This window comes from Amblyraja radiata, chromosome 7 (genome assembly GCF_010909765.2).
Source record: "Amblyraja radiata isolate CabotCenter1 chromosome 7, sAmbRad1.1.pri, whole genome shotgun sequence".
NCBI lineage: Eukaryota > Metazoa > Chordata > Chondrichthyes > Rajiformes > Rajidae > Amblyraja > Amblyraja radiata.
Genome location: NC_045962.1, coordinates 37,651,193 through 37,675,145, shown reverse-complemented (window position 1 = coordinate 37,675,145; position 23,953 = coordinate 37,651,193). Strand labels below are relative to the sequence as shown.

At 43.0% G+C, this 23,953-nt stretch overlaps 1 protein-coding gene across 1 annotated transcript in view; it reads left to right on the top strand.

The window, feature by feature from the left end:
• The window catches only part of cps1 (carbamoyl-phosphate synthase 1), a 164,164-nt gene that overhangs the window by 15,117 nt on the left and 125,094 nt on the right, over positions 1-23,953 (top strand). The window contains exon 2 of the mRNA XM_033024205.1: positions 18,184-18,293. Within this exon, the coding sequence (XP_032880096.1) occupies positions 18,184-18,293 (110 nt within the window). The remainder of the gene's footprint in view (positions 1-18,183; positions 18,294-23,953) is intronic.

Sequence of the window (23,953 nt, the reverse complement as noted above, 5' to 3'; positions counted from 1 at the left end):
GCATTTGTCAGACTCTTCAGCCTACTCTTTACCTAGCATTGAGGAATCTATACCTTCATTGCATCACACGGGAATGCATCCTTTTCTGATTAGAAGAAAAGGAATGTATGCCATGATCATGAAAATGTCTTCATAAGTTGCAGTTTATCATTGTTTACTGAAGTTGATAGTATTCAGATTTTTTTTTTATTTAGACAAGGCTTTTGTGGGTGAGCAAGTGATTAATGTTTAATTGGAAGTCAAATAAGATTGCTGAAATAGAGACGGTCAGAATAACACAACATTATTTTCAAAGTTATGCATGATGAAGTGTGTTGATGCCGCTTTAATGTTAATTTCCTTTTTTCAAATGATGTGTGGGAAAATGATTTCAGTCCATGCCACAAAGAATTTTCTTTATTCTCGTGTGGAACAGCTTTTGTTTTGGTTTCTTGTGGTTGTTTCACAGGCTTCATGCCAAACAGTTGTGCAGGGGGTTCTGTGACTTGGATCCAGGGATGCTGAATAAATCCCTACATGGTTCACATCAAGATAGGGTGTGCTCTTAAGGTGAGATTGTCAGCTCTCCAATAAAGGTGAAGGCTTGAGAAGTGTAGTTAGGTGAGCCTGAGAGATTAATTGCAGTGAAGTTTATTGATATTGCATGTTCCAGCCATAATTGTTAGTGAAAGTGTGTGTTTAAAGTGGTGCGAGTATCAATGGTTCAGTTCTCTTCCTTCTGCCTCAAACCCACTTCGTATTTAGTTTAGTTTAGAAATACAGCGCGGAAACAAGCCCTTCCGTCCACCTGGTGCACAGCGAGTGATTGCCGCACATTAGCACTATCCTACACATACTCGGGACAATTTACATTTATACCAAGCCAATTAACCTACAAACCTAAAGCTGTACGTCTTTGGAGTGTGGGAGGAAACCGAAAATCTCGGAGAAAGCCCACAGGGTCATGGGGAGAACGTACAAACTCCATACAGACAGCACCCGTAATCGGGAAATTGATCCCGGGTCTCTGGCATTGTAAGGCAGCAACTCTACTGCTGCGTCACCATGCCGCCACTAACATTATCTTTATTTATAAAGCCTTTCTATCTGCATGCAAGTACAGTACTAAAACAATTTAAAAGGTGAATGGATTCCTGTGTTCTCTCCAGAGCTGAAAAAAAACTAGACTTGGGAGTTTTCTCTCCCTTGAATCTCGACTGCATTCAATTTTGGGTACTGTAACATTTTGAAACATAGCTAGAATGAGTATACCTTTTTAAAAAGGAACAGCAAAGTGGTTCAGGAAACAAAAGACCAATTAGCAATACTTGCAGTAGAAAAAATAAAATTCTCACTCAAAAATGCATGTAGTAATTGAAAATAGTGCTGTCAGTGAGGATTTTGAAAGGGAATCTTACTCTTGATCAATCCATTTAAATCTTTGAAGAACCAACACTTGGCAGATAAGGGCCATGTTGTAGATGTCATATATTAGATTTTTCAAATGTCACTTGATAAAGTGTTGCATTAACTTGTGACCAAGGTCAGAATATATTTAGTCAGGACAAATACCAGGATCAATAGTACTTTGGCCTCTAAGCAGTAAAGAATGAAGGAGAAACACTAATATGCAAACGGAATGAAGAGTTGCTCTGCAGGAATTGGTATAAAGTCTGCTATTCACCTTTTAGGAGTCTGGAATCTGCCATATAATTTCACAACTTGAGGAGAACAACAAGTAGGGCAATGTAATTAGTGAGGAGACTCTTTGTTCTAATACGGCACCTGATCCTGTGTAAACTCAACTATGTAGCCTTGGGCTTAGTTTGTGTTTGAATCAAAGTCTGCCCAGGTTTGCCAGTCATACAGAATTAAGAGAGGAGTACTGTGGCAAAATACAGTTGGATATTAATAAACTTTCAGAATTGCTGTATATTACAGGTGCACCACCGATTTTCCAGCAACTGGTTCCGGCACCTTTAATCTGGACAAAATTACTGGAGCGTACTTGAAATCCCTCCTGGAAGACCCCCAAAAATGTGTTGCCTAGGCCCTGCAGCTGGGGTCAAATTTGCTCCCACAGCCATTATCTCAGAGGCTGAATCTACAGGCAGTATCTCTGCTCCCCGGCAGCTTGGGTAGACTGTTCGACTTCTCTTGGAGGCCGTGACTGCTTTTGGTCCACAAAGCTGATGTTCCAGCAAGGTTCTGGAATGAAGTATAATGGAAATTGGTGGTGGACCTGTACCAGTGAACTTCAGAGTAGATAAATGCAATGTGACCATTTTGGTAGGTTGCCAAGTCCTTTTTTAGAAAAAAATAGACCTCAATGGCAGAACAGCAGGATCTGGGGTGGGAGATTGCAACCTTCACGTGGTCCGCCCTGTTTCAACAAATGCAATCAACCTGGCGTGCACAATCAAATAAGATCAAATAGAACAAGTTGTCCTACACCTTTAGGGTGTGCACGCCATACGCATGACGAAGACAGCAGGATCTAAACACATATGTTCACGCTTTACAACATAACTTTTAAGAATATTTGATGAGTATTTTACTGGAGCCTTTAAAGCCAGGCTCTTCTCTCTAGGGAGGGAAAAAAGGGAGAGCATGGTGTTGTGCATGGCTGTCTTGAGCATGGTCATTAAGAATAGTTTTAATAGAGTGATCATGAAGAAAGTACTTTAAGCTTTTTAATATAAGAAGTAAATTAATGCATAAAATAATATGATTGATTAATTAGTACCTGCATGTTAGGTTGGTCCGGAAGGTGAGATTATATGGGATCCAGGGTGAGATAGCCAATTGGATACAAAATTGGCTTGGTGGAAGGAGTTAGGGACGTGGTGGCTGTCATTATTCAGATTGGAGGCCTGTGGTGTGCTGTAGGGATTGGTGGTAGGTCCATTGTTGTTTGTCATCTACATTAACAATTTGAATGTTAATTCTGTTAACATTGTTAAGTAGGTTTTGGATGACATCAAAATTGGAGGTAATGTGAAGAAGGTTACAACAGAATCTTGAGCAATTGGAGAAGTGGGCCAGGATATGCCAGGTGGATTTGAACTCTTAAGTGCTTGATGTTGCACTTTGGTAAGTTAAATCGGGGCAGAACTCGCATAGTAAATCATAGAACCCTGATGAATGTTGTAAAACAATGTGGTTGCCTGACAGTGGTGACATGTTTGGTATGCTTGCGTTCATCACTCCAGGCAGTTGGGATGTCATGTTACATCTGTACAGGTAATTGATGAAACCATATATGTGCAATTCTGATTGCTTAGCAGAAGGAAGCATGCTGTTAAGTTGGAAAGGGTGCGGAAAAGTGTGCGGGTGTGGGAATATTACTGGGACTTCAGGGCATGTTATAAGGAGAGGCTGGATAGGCTGGGATTTTCTTCCTCTGGAGTGTAGGTGGTTGAGGGGATGACCTTAAATATATAGAAAATCATAAGGTGAATGGCCAACTTTTTTTCCCAGGGCAGCAAGTATAAAACTAGAGAGCATAGGTACCTCCTCTAACCTCATATTGCGTTCTGTGCTCCTGAAGTGACTTCCCTTTGCATCGGTGAGACTAGGTGACTGCTTTGCCAAGCTCTCGGTCTGCCTAGTCCTCCTGGATCTTCAGGGTTGCTAACTGTTTTAATTCCCATTCCCATCCCAACCTTTTGGTCCTGAGCCGCCTCCATTGCCAGAGAGAGTCAATTCATAAACTGGATGAAAGTATCTCACCGGTAGGCTTGGGCAGTTTACAACCCATCCATATGAACATTCAACTCTCCAATTTTGGATAATACCACTGCCCCTTTGCTCACCCCCATCTTTTCTGTACCCCACTCGGGTGTGCTCTCATTTCTCCCACTATACTACCTGTATAGTGCACACTGCTCATGTTACAGATATCATGCTGTATAAGCATTCATTGAGAGTTTAAACCATAATTGCCTGTTGGAACTAAATATTTCAATTGTGTTTACTGACCCTCCTGTTTCAACTATTTTGTATTCCTGAGCACAGAAATGCTATCTTGTCTAACCTGTTTATTGATGTTTGAAACCTACTTGTGCTGTCTCTTTCTTGTACATATTTGCCTTTAAAAAAAAAACATTAGGTTCTTTAGTAACTTGTCAGTTTCTTTGTTGAACTAAATTAAGGTGCATGTTGCAATCAAAAGCGCTTGAACAATTGGTTGGGAAGAAGCGGTAATGAAGCGGTACAAAAAATGTATTAAGATATATGTGTTGTGTGTTATTGTAATTTACCGTACTTCTAAAATATAAAAAAAAAAAAAAAAAAAAAAAAAAAAAAAACATTTTAAGGAGTACTGGACTCTACTTTTAGTCAGAAACCTAGGCCATTGATCCAGAGAATATAAATCCTTTCACTGCAGTCAGGGAATTGAAACCTACAATTTTCTTTCTGGGGGAGTTGATGAGAATGTGGGCAGAAGGAAAATTGGGATTCATATAGGATTAGTATAAATAGTTTTGTGCAGAATCGGGCAGAAAAAGCCTTTTTACCGTGCTGTTTCAGTGACTAAAACTAGTCTTGGTAATGTAACCTTGAAACTGCACTATCTACTTCATTTTGGAATGATGGGGAGGGAAATAATTCAGTATGGTCCCCCTATCTGTGATTTCTGACCCATCACCAATGTGATTAGATTTTAATTACCTCATTAGTTTAGGGGCAATTAAGAATGGGTGGTAAAAGGTGCCTTTGCCAATAATGTCTGCCTGTAGTGAATAAATAAAACAAAACAATTCAATTTGTACCGTTTCCTTTCAAAAGGGGCGACCTATTTGTCTCCACCAACTTTGCTAGTGCCTATAACATGGTAAATCCTTTTGCTGCTCTCTATGAATTGTATTACATAAGATTTGTCACTGGGTTGAAGGATGAGATCTCTTGATATGTGACTATCACAATTTTAAACAGTGTTTAAAGGATGCAAAGTAACTGTGTACAAGTTCGGATTTTATATTGACAGAGTTGTTCCCAAACCAAGTTGTGATGCAACGAGACAGTAAGCATTCTGTGGCACATTTATAGGCGTTTGTAGGGTTGTGCATGCAGAATTTCCTGTCTCCTAAGGAGGTAGAGGCATTGGTGTGTTATCTTGGTGGTCAGTTAGATCAGGTTGGTCTATGATAAATCATTGGTAATATTTATACCAAGGAACTTCATAATCTCAATGATGTCCACTTTGCCATCATTGATGCAGACTGGGGCATGTACTCCACCATGCATCCTGCAATTGGTCACTAGCGTCTTCATCTTGCTCATATTGAGGGAGAGGTTGTTGTCCTGACAGCATGCTACTCAGCTCTCTGTCTCCTTCCTGTACTCCATCTCATCATTATTTGTGATGTGACCCACCACAGTGGCATCATCTACAAACATTTAGATGGATTTGGAGCAGAATTTGGACTACTATCCTCCCTAAACATTCATAGTAATGGGTGTGTAGGGGGTATAGTAAGGGACTGAGAACGCATCCTTGGGGGCACCAGTGTTGAGAATTACTATGGTAGATGCGTTGTCGCCAATCCTCACTGAGTGTGCTCTATGAATCAGAAAGTCGACGATCCCGTGGCAGAGGGAAGAACTGACTCCTGGGCTCAGGAGTTTGGAGATGTGTTTGGATGGGATTATGGTGCTGATGGCAGATTTACAAAGAGAAGTGTGGTGCAGGTGTCCTTGTTGTATAGGGCCAGCGAGATGGCCCAGCTGTAGAGCTGGTGTGACAGTAGTCAAACTGCAGTGGTTTATGGCTGTCTAGGGGACTGGAGTTTATATGGACCAGTCTCTAAAAGCACTTAATGATGGTGGATGTCTGAACTAATGGATGGTAGTCATCAATGCATGCTCCTTTACTTTTCTTTGGCACTGTGATGATAATCGTCTTAAACCAATACTCCTCAGACAAGGGTATTGAGAGGTTAAAGATATCTGTGAATACCTCTGCCAAATGGTTCACATAGTTCCTGAGAACATGGCTGGGAACTCCATCTGGACTAGTTGCTTTCTGCATATTCCCTCTCAGGAAGGCCAATCTTGGGTTTGCCTAAGTAACCATTGGTACAGGTACAGCAATATATTCATCTAGATTAGCCACAGAGTTGAACCATAACACAGAGGAGCAGAATTAGGCCATTCGGCCCATCGAGTATATTCCGCCATTCAATCATGGCTGATCTATTTTTATCTCTCAACTCCATTCTCACCATAATCTTTGACAATGTTACTAATCAAGAATCTATCAATCTCTGTTTTAAAAATACTCTCCACATCTGCAAAGAATTCCACAGATTGCTGGGTCCTGGACAGATCTTCAAAGATATTAAGTTTTTGATTCTCTCGACCATTATCCCATCGATGAAAATAGGTTTGGTGATCCTCTGCCTTCCTAAGTAAGACCTCCCTTGCCATTTTCCAAGGTAAATAATATTGTTATTTAAACAAATGTACAAGTACTACATCTGCAAGTGAAATAGCAGTACAATCCCACCCCTAGCTTCAGGGTGAGGCTGTCCAAAATAATATATAGTGCACTGGGAGAATGCACAAAACGGATGGTTTGGTATTTCTGAGCCAGTGTTTTCATGATATTGGGTGATTATCAACTAAATTGGACTGAAAAACGTTGAGGAAGTATCGGACATGCTGACCCTTTAGTTCTGCATGTCCTCCATTGCCAGAGTGAAACGACATGCAAACTGGAGGAACAATACATCGTATTTTGCTTGGGTAGTTTACAACCCAAAGGTATGGATGATGAATTCTCCAATATTAGGTAGCCTCTAGCTATCTCCCCCCCTGTTACTTTCTTCACAATTCTTGAAACCTGTCTCGCACCTTAGGTTCTTATCTCTGGTCTTTATTACAATCGTCTGCCTGTCAAAAACTCCCCCTTGCCTGTGTCGACCTACTACCTACCATGCTTTGCACTGCCTCTCCCCTCCTCCAGCTTTCCTCTCCCACCCCTCTACAATCAGTCTGAACAAGGGTCCTGTCCTGAAACATCAGCTATCCATGTTCTCCAGAGATGAGCTGCTGAGTTACTCCAGCATTTTGTACTTTTGTATATTAACCAGAATCCTCAGTCGTTTGTTTCTCCAGTTGTCAGTGTGCAGTTCCCCAGCTGAGTATGGTTAACGAGTCTAGTCATGTTCTCTTATTCTGACCTGTTAGGGCACTTGTTCAATGAGCAATATGATATGTATTATCCTAACACTAACCATAATTAAATTAATGGAATATAAACTATACCCAGTCATTAATGAATACTACAAAATATTTTATTCCAATCACATTATTATTATTAGCCTGAAATATGCTTTTAAAAGTGTACTGGAGGTTTGCTTAGTGTTGGATTTCCGTAAGTCGGCTCATTGATAATGAAGGGAGCTCCTGTATATTATCAACAGTAAAGATAGGGACTTGCAAAGATTGGCCAGCGAGACCCCACATAAACTGGAGGAACATTATCTCATATTTCACTTGGATAACTATCTGAACATTGAATTCTCCAATATCTGCTAATCTACCTAAATCCCCCTTCCCCACACCCTGTGCCCCCCCCCCCCCCCGACCCATTTATGCTCCTCCTCCTTTCCAGCTTTCTCCCAATCAAGTATAAAAAGAATCACTTACACCAAGTTACCTCGTGTTCCCTGGTACATGGATTGCAGAGGTTTAGAGTGATATGGCCAAACGTCAGCAAGGGGACCATCTTAGATGGAACATGGACAGGTTGGGCTGACGGGCCTGTTTCTGCGCCGTATGAATCTCCTGAGAAGTTCTTGTGTCAAGAGTGTTTTATTGTCATGTGTCCCAAAACGGAACAATGACATTTTTGCTTGCAGCATATATAGTGCAAAGACAAAGACAATGCCCCCAAGTTTTTGTAGTTCAGAGCTTATTTGGAGGTTGTAGTGTTTAATAGCCTGATGGTTGTCTCCCACTAGTCTTACTGTCTCCACCAACATTCTTTCTTTGTTCTGCCCCCTCCCCTGACATCAGTCTGAAGAAGGGTCTCGACCCAGAACGTCACCCGTTCCTTCTCTCCAGAGATGCTGCCTGACCCGCTGAGTTACTCCAGCATTTTGTGTCTACAGTCAATACGCCCTCTACTCTAAACCTATAGAAGTTCAAGAGAGTGTTTATCGACATACCAAATTTCCTCAATCTTCTAAGAAAGTAGAGGCGTTGATGGGCTTTCTTTATGATTGCATTAATGTGCTGGGTCCAGGACAGATCTTCAGAGATATGCACACCCATGGATTTGAAGTTTTTGTCCGAGAGTGCGTGTGACAATTGACGCAGTTGTTGCTGGTGATATTATTCTGGGACAATGAAAAATTGAGAATCTAAAAGGTTGCCATTTAGGGGACAGACTCATTGAAGAATGGAATGACGAATGTGTAAGTTTGTATCCTCTTTTCGTTTGTTATTTCAACACGTGAAGGCAGTTAATGTGTGCAAAATAATCTTGTGGATTTTGCTGAACTTCAAGGAGAGACAGAACACACTGCAGCTGAGATAATATGAATAAACACAGAATAAAATAAATAAGGTTGTGGCAATGTCAACTGATAGCAAAAGCTGGGGTGACCTACACTGATTTGGAAAGAAAAATTTGCACATATAAGAATTGATAGGATTTCCGTTTCCACACAGTGATCACACACAAAAAAGATGCTGTTAGAGGGAGAACATTTGTTAAAGTTTGGGATATTTTCATGTATTTACTGTTAGCATGAAAAGATAAAGTTTTGAGCACATAAGGCAATTTGTCCACTATGCTTCAATGCATAACTTCAGACTTTGAATTGTTAGTGATTTGGTTATTTGAGTAGAGTGCCAAAATTTAAGAATATTTCAAGATCAATGTGCTGAACCCTGATGGCTTTATCCTTGCAAACGTGATACCTTTTCTCATTGCAGTTATTCTTATATCTTATCTTATTGCAATTATTCAATATCATGAATAATTTCAAAGAAGCTGGATTCAGGTTTGAAGATTTTATTCAGGACCAGTGTTTATAACAAAACAATAGAAGATTCATACGAAGTTAGGGCTGCGGCTAAAGTGATTGATAGATGGAGTTATTTAGAAAGACTGTGTGTGTGTGTGCGTGCGTGTATATTTGAGGAAACCATGTGGATGATTGAATCGGAGCATGGATCTGAGGCCATGGATTGGATCAGGACACTGACATTTTTATATCCTTAGTTAATAGAAAGGTGGCTGAGAAAAGGGCAGGGTTGGCAGTTTTATGTTCCTGGTGTATATATAAGAAATGTGAGGTACTGTTTCTCCAATTTGCATGTGGCCTCACTCTGACAGTGGAGGAGGCCCAGGACAGAAAGGTCACTATGGGAATTGGAAGGGGAGTTGTAATGTTTGGCAACCGGGAGATCGTGTAGGCCAAGGCGGACTGAGCGTAAGTGTTCAGCAAAATGATTGCCAAGTCTACGCTTGGTCTCTCTTTAAGATAAGAGGAAGGGGTTTTAAGGGGCACGTTTGTTTTTAACATCACGTGGTTGATATCGGGAACGTGCTGCCAGACGTGGTGCTGGAGTTCGATGCAATCACTGTCTGAGAGACATTTAATCAGATATTGCAACTTATAGCAAGGTTAGAAAGCTTTGGTATTTAGGAGTTTTGAGTTGCCATACATGAATAATTGAGCACATTCTGAAAAATATTGAGTGGTTAAAAAGACGATTGATTTGAAGTTGATCAGCTTGTAGCGCCTTGGAGCGGACCTTCTCTTCTCATTTTTAGTTGCAGTCATTGGCCTCAGTCACAAATATTGTGTGCACCTCTATTTCTGGTTGAGGAGAGTGACTTCTAAATTGTATCCATTAGTGCTGGTCCTCTCTGGCACTTCCATTTTCCTGACACCAACTAATACAGGTCTCCTTTTTTCCAGGGTAGCGGAGGTAGAGGTCTCGCACATCTGTGTACTTATGATTTTGTTGAGGAGGAGGCATGACAAATTGCTTCTGCTATGCATCAGGTTACTGAATGTATGAGTGCTGAACGGGGATTTTAAAGTAAGAATGTAACCCGTAGGACTTTGGTTAGGCTGCATTTGGAATATTGCGTATGGTTTTGGTCACCCCATTACAGGAACAATGTGGATGCTTTAGAGAGGGTGCAGAGGCGGTTTACCAGATTGCTGTCTGGATTAGAAGGTTTCACCCTTGGGGAGAGGTTGGATAGACATGGATTGTTTTCTCTGGAATGTCTGCAGTTGAGGGGAGACTTGATAGAAGTATATACAATTATTAGAGGTTTAGATGGGATAGACAGTCAGAACCTTTTCCCCAGTGTGGAAATGCCCAACACCTGCGGGCATATGGCGAGGGGGGGAAGGTTTAATGTAGATGTATGGGGCAAGTTATTTGCACTGGAGGGTGGTGGGGACCAGGAGCGCATTGCCAGAGGTGGTGGTGGAGGCAGATACGATAGTGACGGTTAAGAGGCTTTTAGATGGGCACGTGGAAGTGCAGGGAATAGAGGAACATGGATCATGTGGGGGCAGATAAGATCAGCTTAGCTAGGTGTAATGTTCAGCACAAACACAGTGCATCAAAGGCCTTTTTTATTCGATATGTTCTGAGTTCTATTATAATGATATGGAATTGGTGTGGAGAAGTGGCATTGAGGTGGAGGATCAGCCATCATCCTTCTGAATGATGAAGCCAGCTTGCTTCCCTTTGTGGAACAGTTTTATGTTTTGCAAATTGAAATGGGCCCCTCGTGTTCTTCTGCTCTTGCATTCAGTGCTATTCACTTGAGCAAAATCCACACCCATGTGCATATGGTGCTGTAGTTATGGAGTAGGCGAGAATGAAATGCTCGGAAGAGGAGAAAGAGGTGCAGCGCACAGGCCTTGAACCTGGTGAGACGCAGGAGGAGCCCGACCAGGACTCACCCCACAGAGCCCAGTCCCTCCACGGACTAGAATCTACCAACCCCTGCAGAGTGGTTATTAAGATGGCTGATCCGTGGGCGGTTGCTGCTGGGACGCAAGTCAGGGCCTGATCAACCCCGGCTGGGTCGCCTGGGCGAGGGTGTCTGACGTTGTGAGACCCGAAACACTCGATGACCCCAGATCACATCAATGAGGATATGTCCCAGCGCATCTAGAAGATGTATATTTTTCACGATGTAATGTATCTTGAATCACCCAATGGCCTTCAACAGACATAAATGCAAGAAATTAAATATGGGATTTAAACACTGGAACACTATAGGTTCTCGTAAGAACCATTTTAGTTTGCCTTTTGGGGAAGGAAATCTGTCTTTCTAGCTCAGCCTGGTCAATGTATGAACCCAAATCCATTAACATGGTTTCAAAAGAGCGAAGAGTCAACAGTGTTTGATTGTCATAAGCACTGGGAGCAGGACAATGACAATCTCATTACAGCTGTATAGGCATACTAGATGCATCAACAAATAAATATACAATAAATTATCAGTTATTCTATGTAAACCAGACCATAATATTGAGGGGCAGTGTGCAGTGCAAACTCAATAGTACAAAGCCCATTGTATTTTGATGCTGAGGTAGGGTTGTGCAGGATGGTTCAAGATGGTTGCTAGAAAGAAGCTGTTCTTAAACCTGGAAGCAACGGTTCTCAGGCTGTTGTACCACCTTTCCGATCATAGCTGTGAGATTAGAGCATGGCTTGGGTGGTGCAAGTCTTTGATAATAACTGCCTTCTTGAGGCAGTGCTTCTTGCAGATCCCTTCAGGAGGTCAATACCCATGATGAACCAGAGAAAGGTTCACCACTTTCTGCAGCCTTGTTTGTTCTTGGCCATTCGAACTACTGAATCTGGCAGTGATGCAATATGCTTTTAGAAGTTCAGGAAGGTGTTTATTGACATGATAATTCTCCTCCACTTTTAAGGAAGTAGATGCATGGTGAGCTGTCTTTGTAATTGCTTCAAAGTTTCAAGGCCAGTTCATTATCACACGTACAACCAACTAAGGTACAGTGAAATTCGAATTACCATACAGCCATACTAAAAAAAAAAGCAACAAGATCCACAACTACATAAAAGTAACATAAACATCCCCACTTTCCTCACTGGGGGATATAGATTATGAGTAGGAAGATAAGATTTTGTCTTGACATCCAGGTCTGAAGGGCCTGTTTCTGTTTTTGAAGAAGGGTCTCGACTCGAAATGTCGCCCATTCCCTCTCTCCAGAGATGCTGCCTCACCCGCTGAGGTGCTCCAACATTTTGTATCTACCTTCTGTGCTATACTGCTCTATATTTCTAAGTTCTAAGAAGCCTATGTTCTGAGAGTAATGAGCAGGACTGGGCCACTTGAGCCTTCTCTGTCATTTAATAAGATCAAGGTTGATCCAGTTGTGGCCTCAGTTTGATAGTGTGCTGCCTCCAGATTAATAACCACATGTGGCTAATAACCACATTAAGCTATCACGATTGAATTATGACTTCCTCCATTGTCCTCTTGTCTATCTTCCCTTGGTACTCCTGGTGTGCAAATGTGATTGCTATTATTGTGTTCCAAAGCAGGTTTCAAGGATTGTAACTGGGATTAATGGATGCCGGTAGTGTTTTGATAATGACATTGCATAAAATGTCATGGTTAGTTTTGGCAAGACGTTTGACTGGAAGATTTTGTTGCCAATCCATGTCATGAGGAGAAGATCATAAGGAAAGAAGATCATAAGATCTGAAGCCTGATCTGCTATTGAATATGAATATGGTTGATAATCCTCATGTTTTGTTTTGGTTCTTCATAGCTCTCAATTTCCTAATTTTTCAAACATTTATATAAATTTCAAACATTTATGTATATTTTTCAAACATTTTTATGCACCTGCACTTCAAATACCTCCAACTGCCTTGACAACCCAACAGGATAGAAAATTCCAGAGATTTGCTACCTATCAGTCAGTATTAAACTACCACACCTTAACATAATTATGTCCTGTCATTTAAGAATCTCCCATTGGTGATAAAAATCTTGACATTCGCCATGTCATGCCCCTCGTAATCTTGTAGATCTCATTAAGGTGACGCCCATTCTTGTAAACTCTAACGAATATAGAATTAGTTTAAACTATAGTATCGTTTAGAATATAGAGGAATAGGGTGTGATTGGGCAAACTAGGACTTTATTCCCTGGAGTGCAGGAGGCTAAGGGGTGATCTTATAGAGGTGGGTGAAATCATGAGGGGATGGTGCAGCGGTAAATTGCTGCCTTACAGCACCAGAGACCATTGTTTGATCTTGACTACAAGTGCTGTCATTGTGGAGTTTGTATGTTCTCCCCATGACCTGTGGGGGTTTTCCCTGAGTGCTTCTTTGGCTTGGTAAAATTGTAAATTATCCCTAGCTTGTAGTGTTAGTGTGCGGACGGGGATCATTGGTCGCCGTGGTGGACCAAAGAGACTGTTTCTATGCTGTATCGCTAAACAAAACTAAACTAAATAAACTCAAATTGATAGGGTGAGTGCACAAGAGACTTTTACTCAGGTTAGGGGATATTAAGAACCAGAGGATGTAGTTGAGGCAGGTACAATAACAACATTTAAAAAACACGGATGGGTACATGGATAGGAATGGTTTAGCAGGATATGGACCAAATACGGGCAAATGGGACGCGTTTAGATTCAGCATGCACAAGTTAAGCTGAATAAAAGAATCTCTGAATATGGGTTTAATTTATTTCACTACTTGTGACAGCACAATTCTTTTCAGGAATTAGCTTAGTGAATTTGTTTTGGACAGCAAAGGAAAATCAAAAGAAAACTGTATATGCTGAAAATCCAAAATAACCAAAAAACACAAAATCCCGAAAATGCAAAAACAGAAGACACAGCAAGTCAGGAAGCATCTGTGGAAAGAAAAACAGAGTTAACAATTCACGTGAGGGATTTTTTGTCAGAAAAAATGGTCTGTTCCTCATCAAGTGATCCTGCCTGACCTGAGCATTTTTTGTTTTTATTTCTTTTGGACTGCCTTCAATGCCATTATATCCTTTTGCATATAAGGAGACCAAAATTGTGCAGAGGACCACAGATGTACCCTCATCGGTATTCTGTACAGTGTAATAATCCCCAAACCTCTTGCAATGAGCAATTTACATTCCTAACCACTTGCTACATCTGCCAGTTAACATTTGCTATTAGATGATCCTTTTGTACTTTGTTCATCTGGAATTTTTTTCCATTTGTGTAAAGGGCCTGTCCCACTTGCATGCGATTGCGTGAGTTTGTTGCGACAAACCGGAAGCGGAGTTCACGCTAAATACGCGCTAAGTTCGCGCGTGACGTCATTTATGTCCTGCTTACCAAACAGCTGGGCAGGAGGCGGGCCGACAGAATTTGGGCGTCGCATGGCGTCGACGGTGATATTATCACGCAACGCCACGCGCTAGGCGTACACTGTTAAGGCGCTGCGTACGTTGTCAAGACGCTGCGTTACGACCGGAATGCACCTGCATGCCAACCAGGCATGCCAACTGGTTGGTGCGCGAAGATTTCGGCCACTGCAAGAATTTCGGAGCCCCGCGCGATGTCGGGATCAGCCCCGCACATCTCCGCGCTTCTAAGTGGGACTGGCCCCGCGCGGCCATTCGGTGCCCGTACGCCTCAAGCGACCATGAGGTCGCGTAATTTGCGAGCCAAGGTCGCATAAGTGGGACAGGCCCTTAAAGGTCTGCATTTAGATCTTCTTATCTAAGTATTTGACTTCACAATTTCCCACATTAAACTCCATTGCCAAAAATCTCCATCCACTCGCTCAACCTTAAGTAACCTGCGTTGGTCAGGATGCAAATGTCCCACAAATAAGCACCCCATTTTTGATTTTGTATCATTGGCAAACTTGTATTATACACGGTTCTTCTTGATCATTATATTAATGTTGTATACAATTGAGGGCCAAGTATTGATCCTTGGAGCATTCAACAATAAACCCTCATTATAATGGACCATTGGGCAGGGAATGGTGGCTTTATTGCCGATTGTCCGCCATAACTTAGTAGTCTGAAGAAGGGTCTGGACCCGAAACATCACCCATTCCTTCTCTCCAGAGATGCTGCCTGTTCTGCTGAGTTACTCCAGCATTTTGTGTCTACCCAAGATATTATCACTGTATGTAGTTGAAACAAAAAACTGCAGATGATAGAAACATAGAAAATAGGTGCAGGAGTAGGCCATTCGGCCCTTCGAGCCTGCACCGCCATTCAATATGATCATGGCTGATCATCCAACTCAGTATCCTGTACCTGCCTTCTCTCCATACCCCCTGATCCCTTTAGCCACAAGGGCCACATCTAACTCCCTCTTAAATATAGCCAATGAACTGGCCTCAACTACCTTCTGTGGCAGAGAATTCCACAGATTCACCACTCTCTGTGTGAAAAATGTTTTCCTCATCTCGGTCATAAAAGACTTCCCCCTTATCCTTAAACTGTGACCCCTTGTTCTGGACTTCCCCAACATCGGGAACCAGCTTCCTGCATCTAGCCTGTCCAACCCCTTAAGAATTTTGTAAATTTCTATAAGATCCCCCCTCAATCTTCTAAATTCTAGCGAGTACAAGCCGAGTCTATCCAGTCTTTCTTCATATGAAAGTCCTGACATCCCAGGAATCAGTCTGGTACTTCTCTGTACTCCCTCTATGGCAAGAATGTCTTTCCTCAGACTAGGAGACCAAAACTGTACGCAATACTCCAGGTGTGGTCTCACCAAGACCCTGTACAACTGCAGTAGAACCTCCCTGCTCCTATACTCAAATCCTTTTGCTATGAATGCTAACATACCATTCGCCTTCTTCACTGCCTGCTGCACCTGCATGCCTACTTTTAATGACTGGTGTACCATGACACCCAGGTCTCGTTGCATCTCCCCCTTTCCTAATCGGCCACCATTCAGATACGAGTCTACTTTCCTGTTTTTGCCACCAAAGTGGATAACCTCACATTTATCCACATTATACTGTCTGCCATGCATTTGCCCACTCACCCAGCCTATCCAAGTCACCTTGCAGCCTCCTAGCATCCTCCACACAGCTAACACTGCCCCCCATCTTCGTGTCATCCGCAAACTTGGAGATGTTGCATTCAATTCCCTCGTCCAAATCATTAATATATATTGTAAATAGCTGGGGTCCCAGCACTGAGCCTTGCGGTACCCCACTAGTCACTGCCTGCCATTGTGAAAAGGACCCGTTTACTCCTACTCTTTGCTTCCTGTCTGCCAGCCAGTTCTCTATCCACATCAATACTGAATCCCCAATACCGTGTGCTTTAAGTTTGTATACTAATCTCGGTGGTTAATACACAAAAGGACACTAAGTGCTGGAGTAACTCAGCCGGTCAGGCAGCATCTCTGGAGAACGTGCATAGGGTACGTGGGACCCTGCTTCAGACTGATTCAGTTTGCTGTTACTCCAGCATTTTGTGTCGATTCACCTTAAAACTAGGTGGCGATGCCACTGGTCTGCACCAGTGTGCCCTTCTTCATCAGTTAACAAGGTTGTTGTTGCGGCTCACGTTGTTGACCCAACAGGACGCGCTTTCACAGGCCGCCGCTACCGACAGAATGCGCTCGGACACTGCGGCTTCCACCCCTCTCGCCTGCCTCCCTCCGCCGCCTCCTTCTCCCCCGCAGTGGCCAACATCTTCCATGGTGGAGTATGTCGGCGACTCCAGGGGAAAAGGAGGAGGAGGAGGCGGCAGGGGAGATGTGGGGAGGAAGGGGCCAAATGGACAGAGTGACGGGAGAATGAGGAGTAGGAGGATGTGGTGGAAGAGAGCGGCAGAATAGACAAAGCAATGGGACAAGGCAGAGGCAGGGCGGGCGGGGGGGGGGGGGGGGTAAGAGACCAAGTGGACAACACGACGGAAAGAAGCGGTAGCTGGTGAGAGGGGAAGGAGCCCCACAGTGATATAACACGTCTTGTTGGTGGTGGTAGCCTGAAGAAAGCGCTGCCGACCAGGGGCTACAACGTGAGCCACAACAACAGCCGTGTCAATTGGACCATGCGGTGATCGAAGAAGGGGTCGCTGGTGCACCTTGCGAGCTGGGGGTGAGGAGGTGGTGCAAGTCTGGGTAGTGCTGGCAGGTCCATATGCTATAAATGAAATCCGTTATAGAGGGGTCCATTAAAATGAGGGTGATGACGGGTACAAAGGGATGAGGCAGGCGTTGGCAGGCAATAGGTGAAAATAGATGAGGAGAATGACAGGCAGAGGGGACTATCTCTGCTCTCTGAGCATTTGATGACACAGGGCCTGGACTCGCTGGAGTTGAGAAGAATGAGGGGGAACCTCATTGAAACCTACAGAATAGTGAAAAGCTAAGATAGAGTGGATGTGGAGAGGATGTTTCCACTAGTGGGAGAATCTAGGACTAGATGTAATTGCCTTAGAATTAAAGGACATTCTTTTAGAAAGGAGAAGAGGAGAAATGTATTTAGTTGGAGGGTAGTGAATCTGTGGAATTCTTTGCCACAGAAGGCTATGGAGGCTGTCAATGAATATTTTTGGCAGAGATAGATAGATTCTTGATTAATACTGGTGTCAGGGGTTATGGGGTGAAGGCAGGAGAATAGAGTTAGGAGGGAGAGATAGATCAGCCATGATTGAATGGCGGAGTAGATTTGATGGGCTGACTGGCCTAAATCTGCTCTATCACTTATGACCTTATGATCCACAGATGCTGCCTGATCTGCAGAGTTCCTCTAGAAGTTATTCAGCGTCAGCAGTATCTTGTGTCCTAATTTATTTTGACTCTGACTTCTGTGTAATGATTAGTTTTTAAGCTATATTAACCCACATCCCTCCAATACTATGATCTTATCTCGCTCACCAGCCTTTTATGTGGTACCTTGTCAAAAGCTTATGAGAAATCATTGTCCATTTGTCACTCGGCTAGATCATTGTGTTCTTTCTCTTCCCCTTGTCCTTCTGCTGCCCGTACACAGCTACATCTGCGCATGGCCTTAATGTACGAGTGCTGAACTTAATTTGCAATTCACCAACTTTGCACAGACCAGGGAACCAACCTGCTCTTGCAAGTTTGTGACTGGGCACTCATGTGGTGTCTTTATATACAGAAATTTCAGACAAAGGCAGAAGTTATATTTATTACAGCATCCTTTTATCTATGTTGTAACTGTGTTGGTTGACATTTTCAGGCACAAACAGCACAAATTATTCTTGACGATGGAACAAAAATGGAAGGATTGTCTTTTGGGTACCCTCACTCAACTGCGGGAGAAGTCGTATTCAACACTGGTTTGGTTGGGTGAGTACAGCATAACCTTACTGAGTGGGCAGGACATTTAGCTTCTGCTTTCCAACATCTACGTGCATGGTTGTCTTCCTGTTGCGGAGACAAGGTTATCCTTCCACTTCATTATTTTTAAGAAGTAGAACTGTGAGCGCATGAGAAAGACATTGACAAGAGTATTTAATTGTGATATGTACCGACACCAGAACAAATAAATGCTTGCTTGCAGTTGATTAACAGGCCCATAAATGCAATAACACATACATAATCAAAAATTCAAATGATTAAAAATGCAAAAATAAAACTGTCTTTAGCGCAACAAAAGACAGTCTCTAGAAAATCATAGTTGCTGAGATTAATGTTGTGTAGTGTTCACAGATCTGATGGTTAGAGGGAATAAGCTATTCTTGAACCTGGTCAACATTGATTTTAGGCTCCTGTACCACCTTCCCAATAGCAGGAATGAAATGAGAGATTTTTCAGGCAGCCCCTCCTATCGATGTTTTCAATGGTGGAGAGACCAAGCAGGGATTACCACCCTATAGTCTCATATCTTCCTGGGCATTTGAGTTGCCTAACCATGCTGTGATGCAAGAGTCGGTGTGCTCTCTACTGTACACCTGGGGAGGTTCGATAGATTATTCATCGACATTCTGAAGTTTCTCTATTCTAAGGAAATAGTGACATTAATGAGCTTTTTTTGTTTTTGCTTCAACGTGCTGGGCCTCATAGAGACCTTTTGAGATATGCACGGCCGTGAACTTGAAGTTGGTGACTCACTCCCTGCTGTATGAAGAGGGGGTCATGGATCCATGACTTTCCCTTCCTGAAGTCTATAGTTTACTAATGTTGTTCCAGCACCAATCAGATTTCAAGTCTTCCCTGTGTACTGTGACTTATGGTTACCTGTTATACGCCTGACAACCGTGTCATCATTGGTGAATTTAAAGGCAGCATTGGAGCTGTCTAGCTGTACAGTCTTGGGTATAATAACGAGAGAGTAGAGCAGGGGAATGAGCACACAACCTTCAGGTGCTCCTGCGTTGATGGTTATCGAAGGGGACGAGGTGTTGCCAATTCGTACTGAATGTGCTGTGCTCATGAGGAAGTAGAGGATCCAATTGCATAGGGTTGAACAGATCCAGTTCTGATGTTGAACACAGAGCTGTAGACTATGAACAATAGCTTGATGTATGTTTTCTTATTGACCCAGTGGTCCTGTGAGAGCAGAGAGTGAGAAAAGGTCATATCCACTGTTGATCTATAGTGGTGGTAGTCGAATTGTAGTGGGTCCAGATCATTACCAAGGCAGGAGTTACTATGCGTCATAATCGACCCCTCAAAACATTTTGTTGCCACAGACATTAGTGCCACCAGTCATTGAACACTATCATCTCAACACTTCTTGGGAACCAGTATTATTGATGCCCTTTTAAAGCTGGCAGGAACCTCAGACCTTAGTAATGAGATTTTGAAGATGTCCACAAACTCCAGGTTGTTAGACACCATCGGAGTCGGACACTTTTCCGAGAGTTCACCCTCATGAAGAATCTGTTGACATCAACCTCAGTAACTGAGATTACCGTGTTGTCAGGAGCTAGGGATGCCTGAGAAGATACATCTATGTTCTCCCTTTCAAAGCAGGTGTTGAAAGCATTAAACTCATCTGGAAGTGATGCCTTGTTGTTCTTGAGCTGCTACTTGATTTGGTCTTGTAGGAAGTGATGTAATGGAACTGGTGCTGGGGTTGAACGTCCATCTCATCCTCCAGTTTAGGTCAAAAATATCTCTGATGTCCTGGTCACCTTAGAGGTTGTAGAGACATTGATATACAGCATGACAACAGGTCCACGACAACCAAGATGCCACATGTACATTAGTGTCACTGTATGGGTTTGGCCCATATTCCTCAAAACCTTTCTTATCCATCCAACTGTCAGAGTCATACTAGTCACAGGTCTCTAATCTGAAAAACAACCTTCCACTATCACCCTTTGCTTCCTTCCATGAAGTCAGTTTTCTACCCAGTCAGCTATCTCATGCAATCCAAACTTCCAGAGCAGCCTTGCATGCAGAACCTTGTCAAATGCCTTGCTAAAATCCATATGTACAATAGTCAGTCTGCCCTCAACCTTTTTGGTCACATCTTCAAAAAAACTCAGATTTGTAAGACACTATCTCCCGCTTACAAAACCGTCCCAATTATCCTTAATAAGCCTTTGTTCATTTAAGTACAAACATGTCTTACCCCTCTCTAGTAACTGTCTGACATTAGACTTGCAGGCCTGTTGTTACCAGCTTTTTCCCTGCAGCCCTTCTTAAATAGAGGCACAACATTTGCCACCCTCCAGTCTTCTGGCACTTCACCTGTATTTAATGACTCATAAATCTCAGCCAGGGCACCTGCAATTTCCTCTGTAGCTTCCCACAGTGTCCTCTGATATATTCAATCAGGCCTGGGAGATTTGTCAACCATCATAAGCATTAGGGCCTTGAACACCTCCTCGACCATCTGTCCTCAACACGCTTCCTTTGACACCCCCAGTTTCCCAGTCCTCGTGACCTTCTCTACAGGACAATCAGGAGAAATACTCATTAAGGACATTGCCCATCTCCTGGGACTTCACATGGAGTTGACAGCTTTGATTCCCGAGGGGCTTGCGGCGTCGGGGACTACAGTGGTTGACAATAACTACACTGATACTCTTACTTAGGTGAACTTGAGTAATATGGCTTATTTCAAAGGATACTTCCAAGATGGAGATTGATAGGTTCTTGATTAGTACAGGTATCAGGGGTTATGGGGAGGCAGGAGAATGGGATTGAGAGGGAAAGATTGATTGGCCATGATTGAATAGCAGATAGACTTGATGGACCGAATGGCCTAATTCTGCTTCCATAACTTATGAACTTCAAATGACAGACCACAGTGACGAGAAGGCCGGGTCCCTGTGGGGGCACAGTCCCTCCTCGTCAGCGAGGAGGCACAGGCTCATATCCCTCTAACCCTTTCCTATCCATGTACCTGGCACAGGTCTCTGGTTCGAAAAACAACCTTTCACAATAGTTAGCAACTCACTCTGACCTTAAGAGGAGGAGATGGCAGTCTTGGGCTTCTTTGAACCTGTGAACCTGTGAAACACGGTGCAGTTAGTAGGGAGTCTTTCAAATCATCTCCCTTTGTTCCTGTCCAGCCTTCTCTCTCCCCTCAGCTGCAAGTCCCAGGGTTTATAAGGAATAGGGATGATGAGGTGGAGCTGAGTTGATCCAATTCCAGCTAGGTGGACACAGCTCTGAGCAATCTCTGCTTCAGTCACTGCCTGCACACCGGAAGAAGGAGCACAGCCAGATCTGATCTTTCCAAAGTGATGTGAAGGTTAGAGATGGGCATCTGTGAAGGTGGAATATCAACAGTCAAGAGTATCCTTTGGTGCTGCAGGAACATTTGCTAGTGATAGTTAGTTAGTGAGGAAGTGACTTCCTCAATAGCCCTGTTGAGATTCAAGGCTGTGATCCAAAATGAGCCGCGGTACGCTGTCGGGTGTTTGTTGACCAGTGCGTGCCCCTCCACCCGTGCTAGTCGAATGCCTGCCTGAGTCTTGGATTTCATTCTCCTTTCCAAAAGCAGCTGGTATTTTTCCTTGATCACAGATGCAGCAACTGGAGCTAGCAGTGTGGAAGCTCAAGTTACTTCACACCGGCCCCTCTAGCGTGATACAGTGACAGTCTCTTGTATTGCTTGGTGGATGAGTAACCCTGCATATGAATGCATATGGCCACTCTTATATTTGGCACCTGAGGTGCTGGCAGAAATCTCATCCAAATCATTGCCTCTCCCTCCCAGAGCAGCTGATATGTCTCTCAATGTACCCAAATCCTCTTCAGAAGACTTGTGGCATAACTAAGATGGCATAGAAGACATAAATCACAGAAATTTGTAGTCAAGAAACAGCCCATTTGCCCCAAAGTGGGTTACGGAGTCACAAAACATGCACTTCGGCCCAACCAGTCCATGAAGACCAAAAGGCCCCATTTAAGCTGGTCTCATTTACCCATGCTTGTCCAAATGCCCTTTAAATGTTGTTACAGTACCTGCCTCGCCTACTTCACCTGGCAGCTTGCTCCATATAACCATATAAGAAAAAATTACTCCTCAGGTTTCAATTAAACCTTTCTGCCCTCAACTTAGACCATGCTCACTCATTCTTGATTCCCCTATATTGGGGGGGGGGGGGGACGTGAACTGAAAATAGAAAATGGAGGTTAGGTAGCATCCATAGGAAGAGAAATCTTTAACGTTCATGTTTTAGGAAGGAGAGAAAATGGGTTGGTTTTAATGTGCTGGGAGGTTGGGAGAAGGATGTATGGGAGAACGGGGGAAAACATTTCTGATACGGTGAGATTAGGATTGCCCTGGAGGTGTGCTTTAACCAAGGTGGTTTAGTTGATGGGGGTAACTGTAGAAATAACTTGGTCCAAAATCTATGAAAATTCTATAAGGACAGGAGTGTTAGAGAGTGAGTACATGGAGAAAATAATGTAAGGGCTGCAGGAGAGAAAAAAATGAGGTAATGTCAAAGGTGGATGGCCTAGTATAATGCCCTCATTAAATCATTTGTCATTTTCATTTCCCTGGTCATAAGTACCTCATCTTCACCAAGGACATACAGGTACAATTCCTCTACAGCTCTATCCTGCACCAAGAAAGTCTGAAGAATCTTCACTTCTTCCTAGGTCGGAGGCCCGTCTTTACTCCTCCACCCACCCTCTTATTTGCTTATCTGAACTTGTCATCATAGTGAACAATGAAGAACAGCCATTTTGCTGACAATGTTCAAATAGCTGTTCAGACCTGGAATACCTCTAATCCTCTCGTATTAAAGAATGAAACAATGCTAACATTTGGTGTCAAATATCACAGAACATCTTTCTTCCTTGCAGTCTCTTCAAAAGTTGGCACATTCAATGCATGTCTCTGCCTCAGTAACCTGCACATTTGTGCAGCAATTCTATTCAATTTAACAATACTTTATTGTCATTTGTACAATTCTGTAAAACATTTTAAATTGTCCGTAGTGTGTAGGATAGTGCTAGTGTACGGGGTGATCGCTGGTCAGTGCGGACTTGGTGGGCCGAAGGGCCTGATTCCACGCTGTTTCTCTGACCTGAACTAAACTAAAATCCCTGCAATGATAAAACATCGCTCATCGATGACTCTATTTCTCAGGCTGCAGTTCTTTGGGGAAAGTAAATTGCTAAAAAAAAACAATTTATTATTATTACATGTACAATACAAACTTTATTAACTAGTCAAATCATACCATACACGAGTACAATCAAGCCATAAACACGTATAACAGGTTGTTCAAAGAGAAAAATACCGAGTGCAGAGTATAGTGTTGCAGGGTATATAAACATGCACAAGTTATGCAGAGAAAGTACAGATAAAACAAAAGTGCAAGATTTTGCAATGAGGTAGGTTAAGCGATCTGGACCACACCCTTAACTTGTGAGAGGATCTTTCAGTAGTTTAGTTTAGAGATACAGTGCGGAAACAGGCCCTTCGGCCCACAGTCAGCTCCGACCAACGGTCCCTGCGCACTAACACTACCCTACACGTACCAGGGACAATTTACATTTATACCGAACCAACTAAGTCTTTGGAGTGTGGGAGG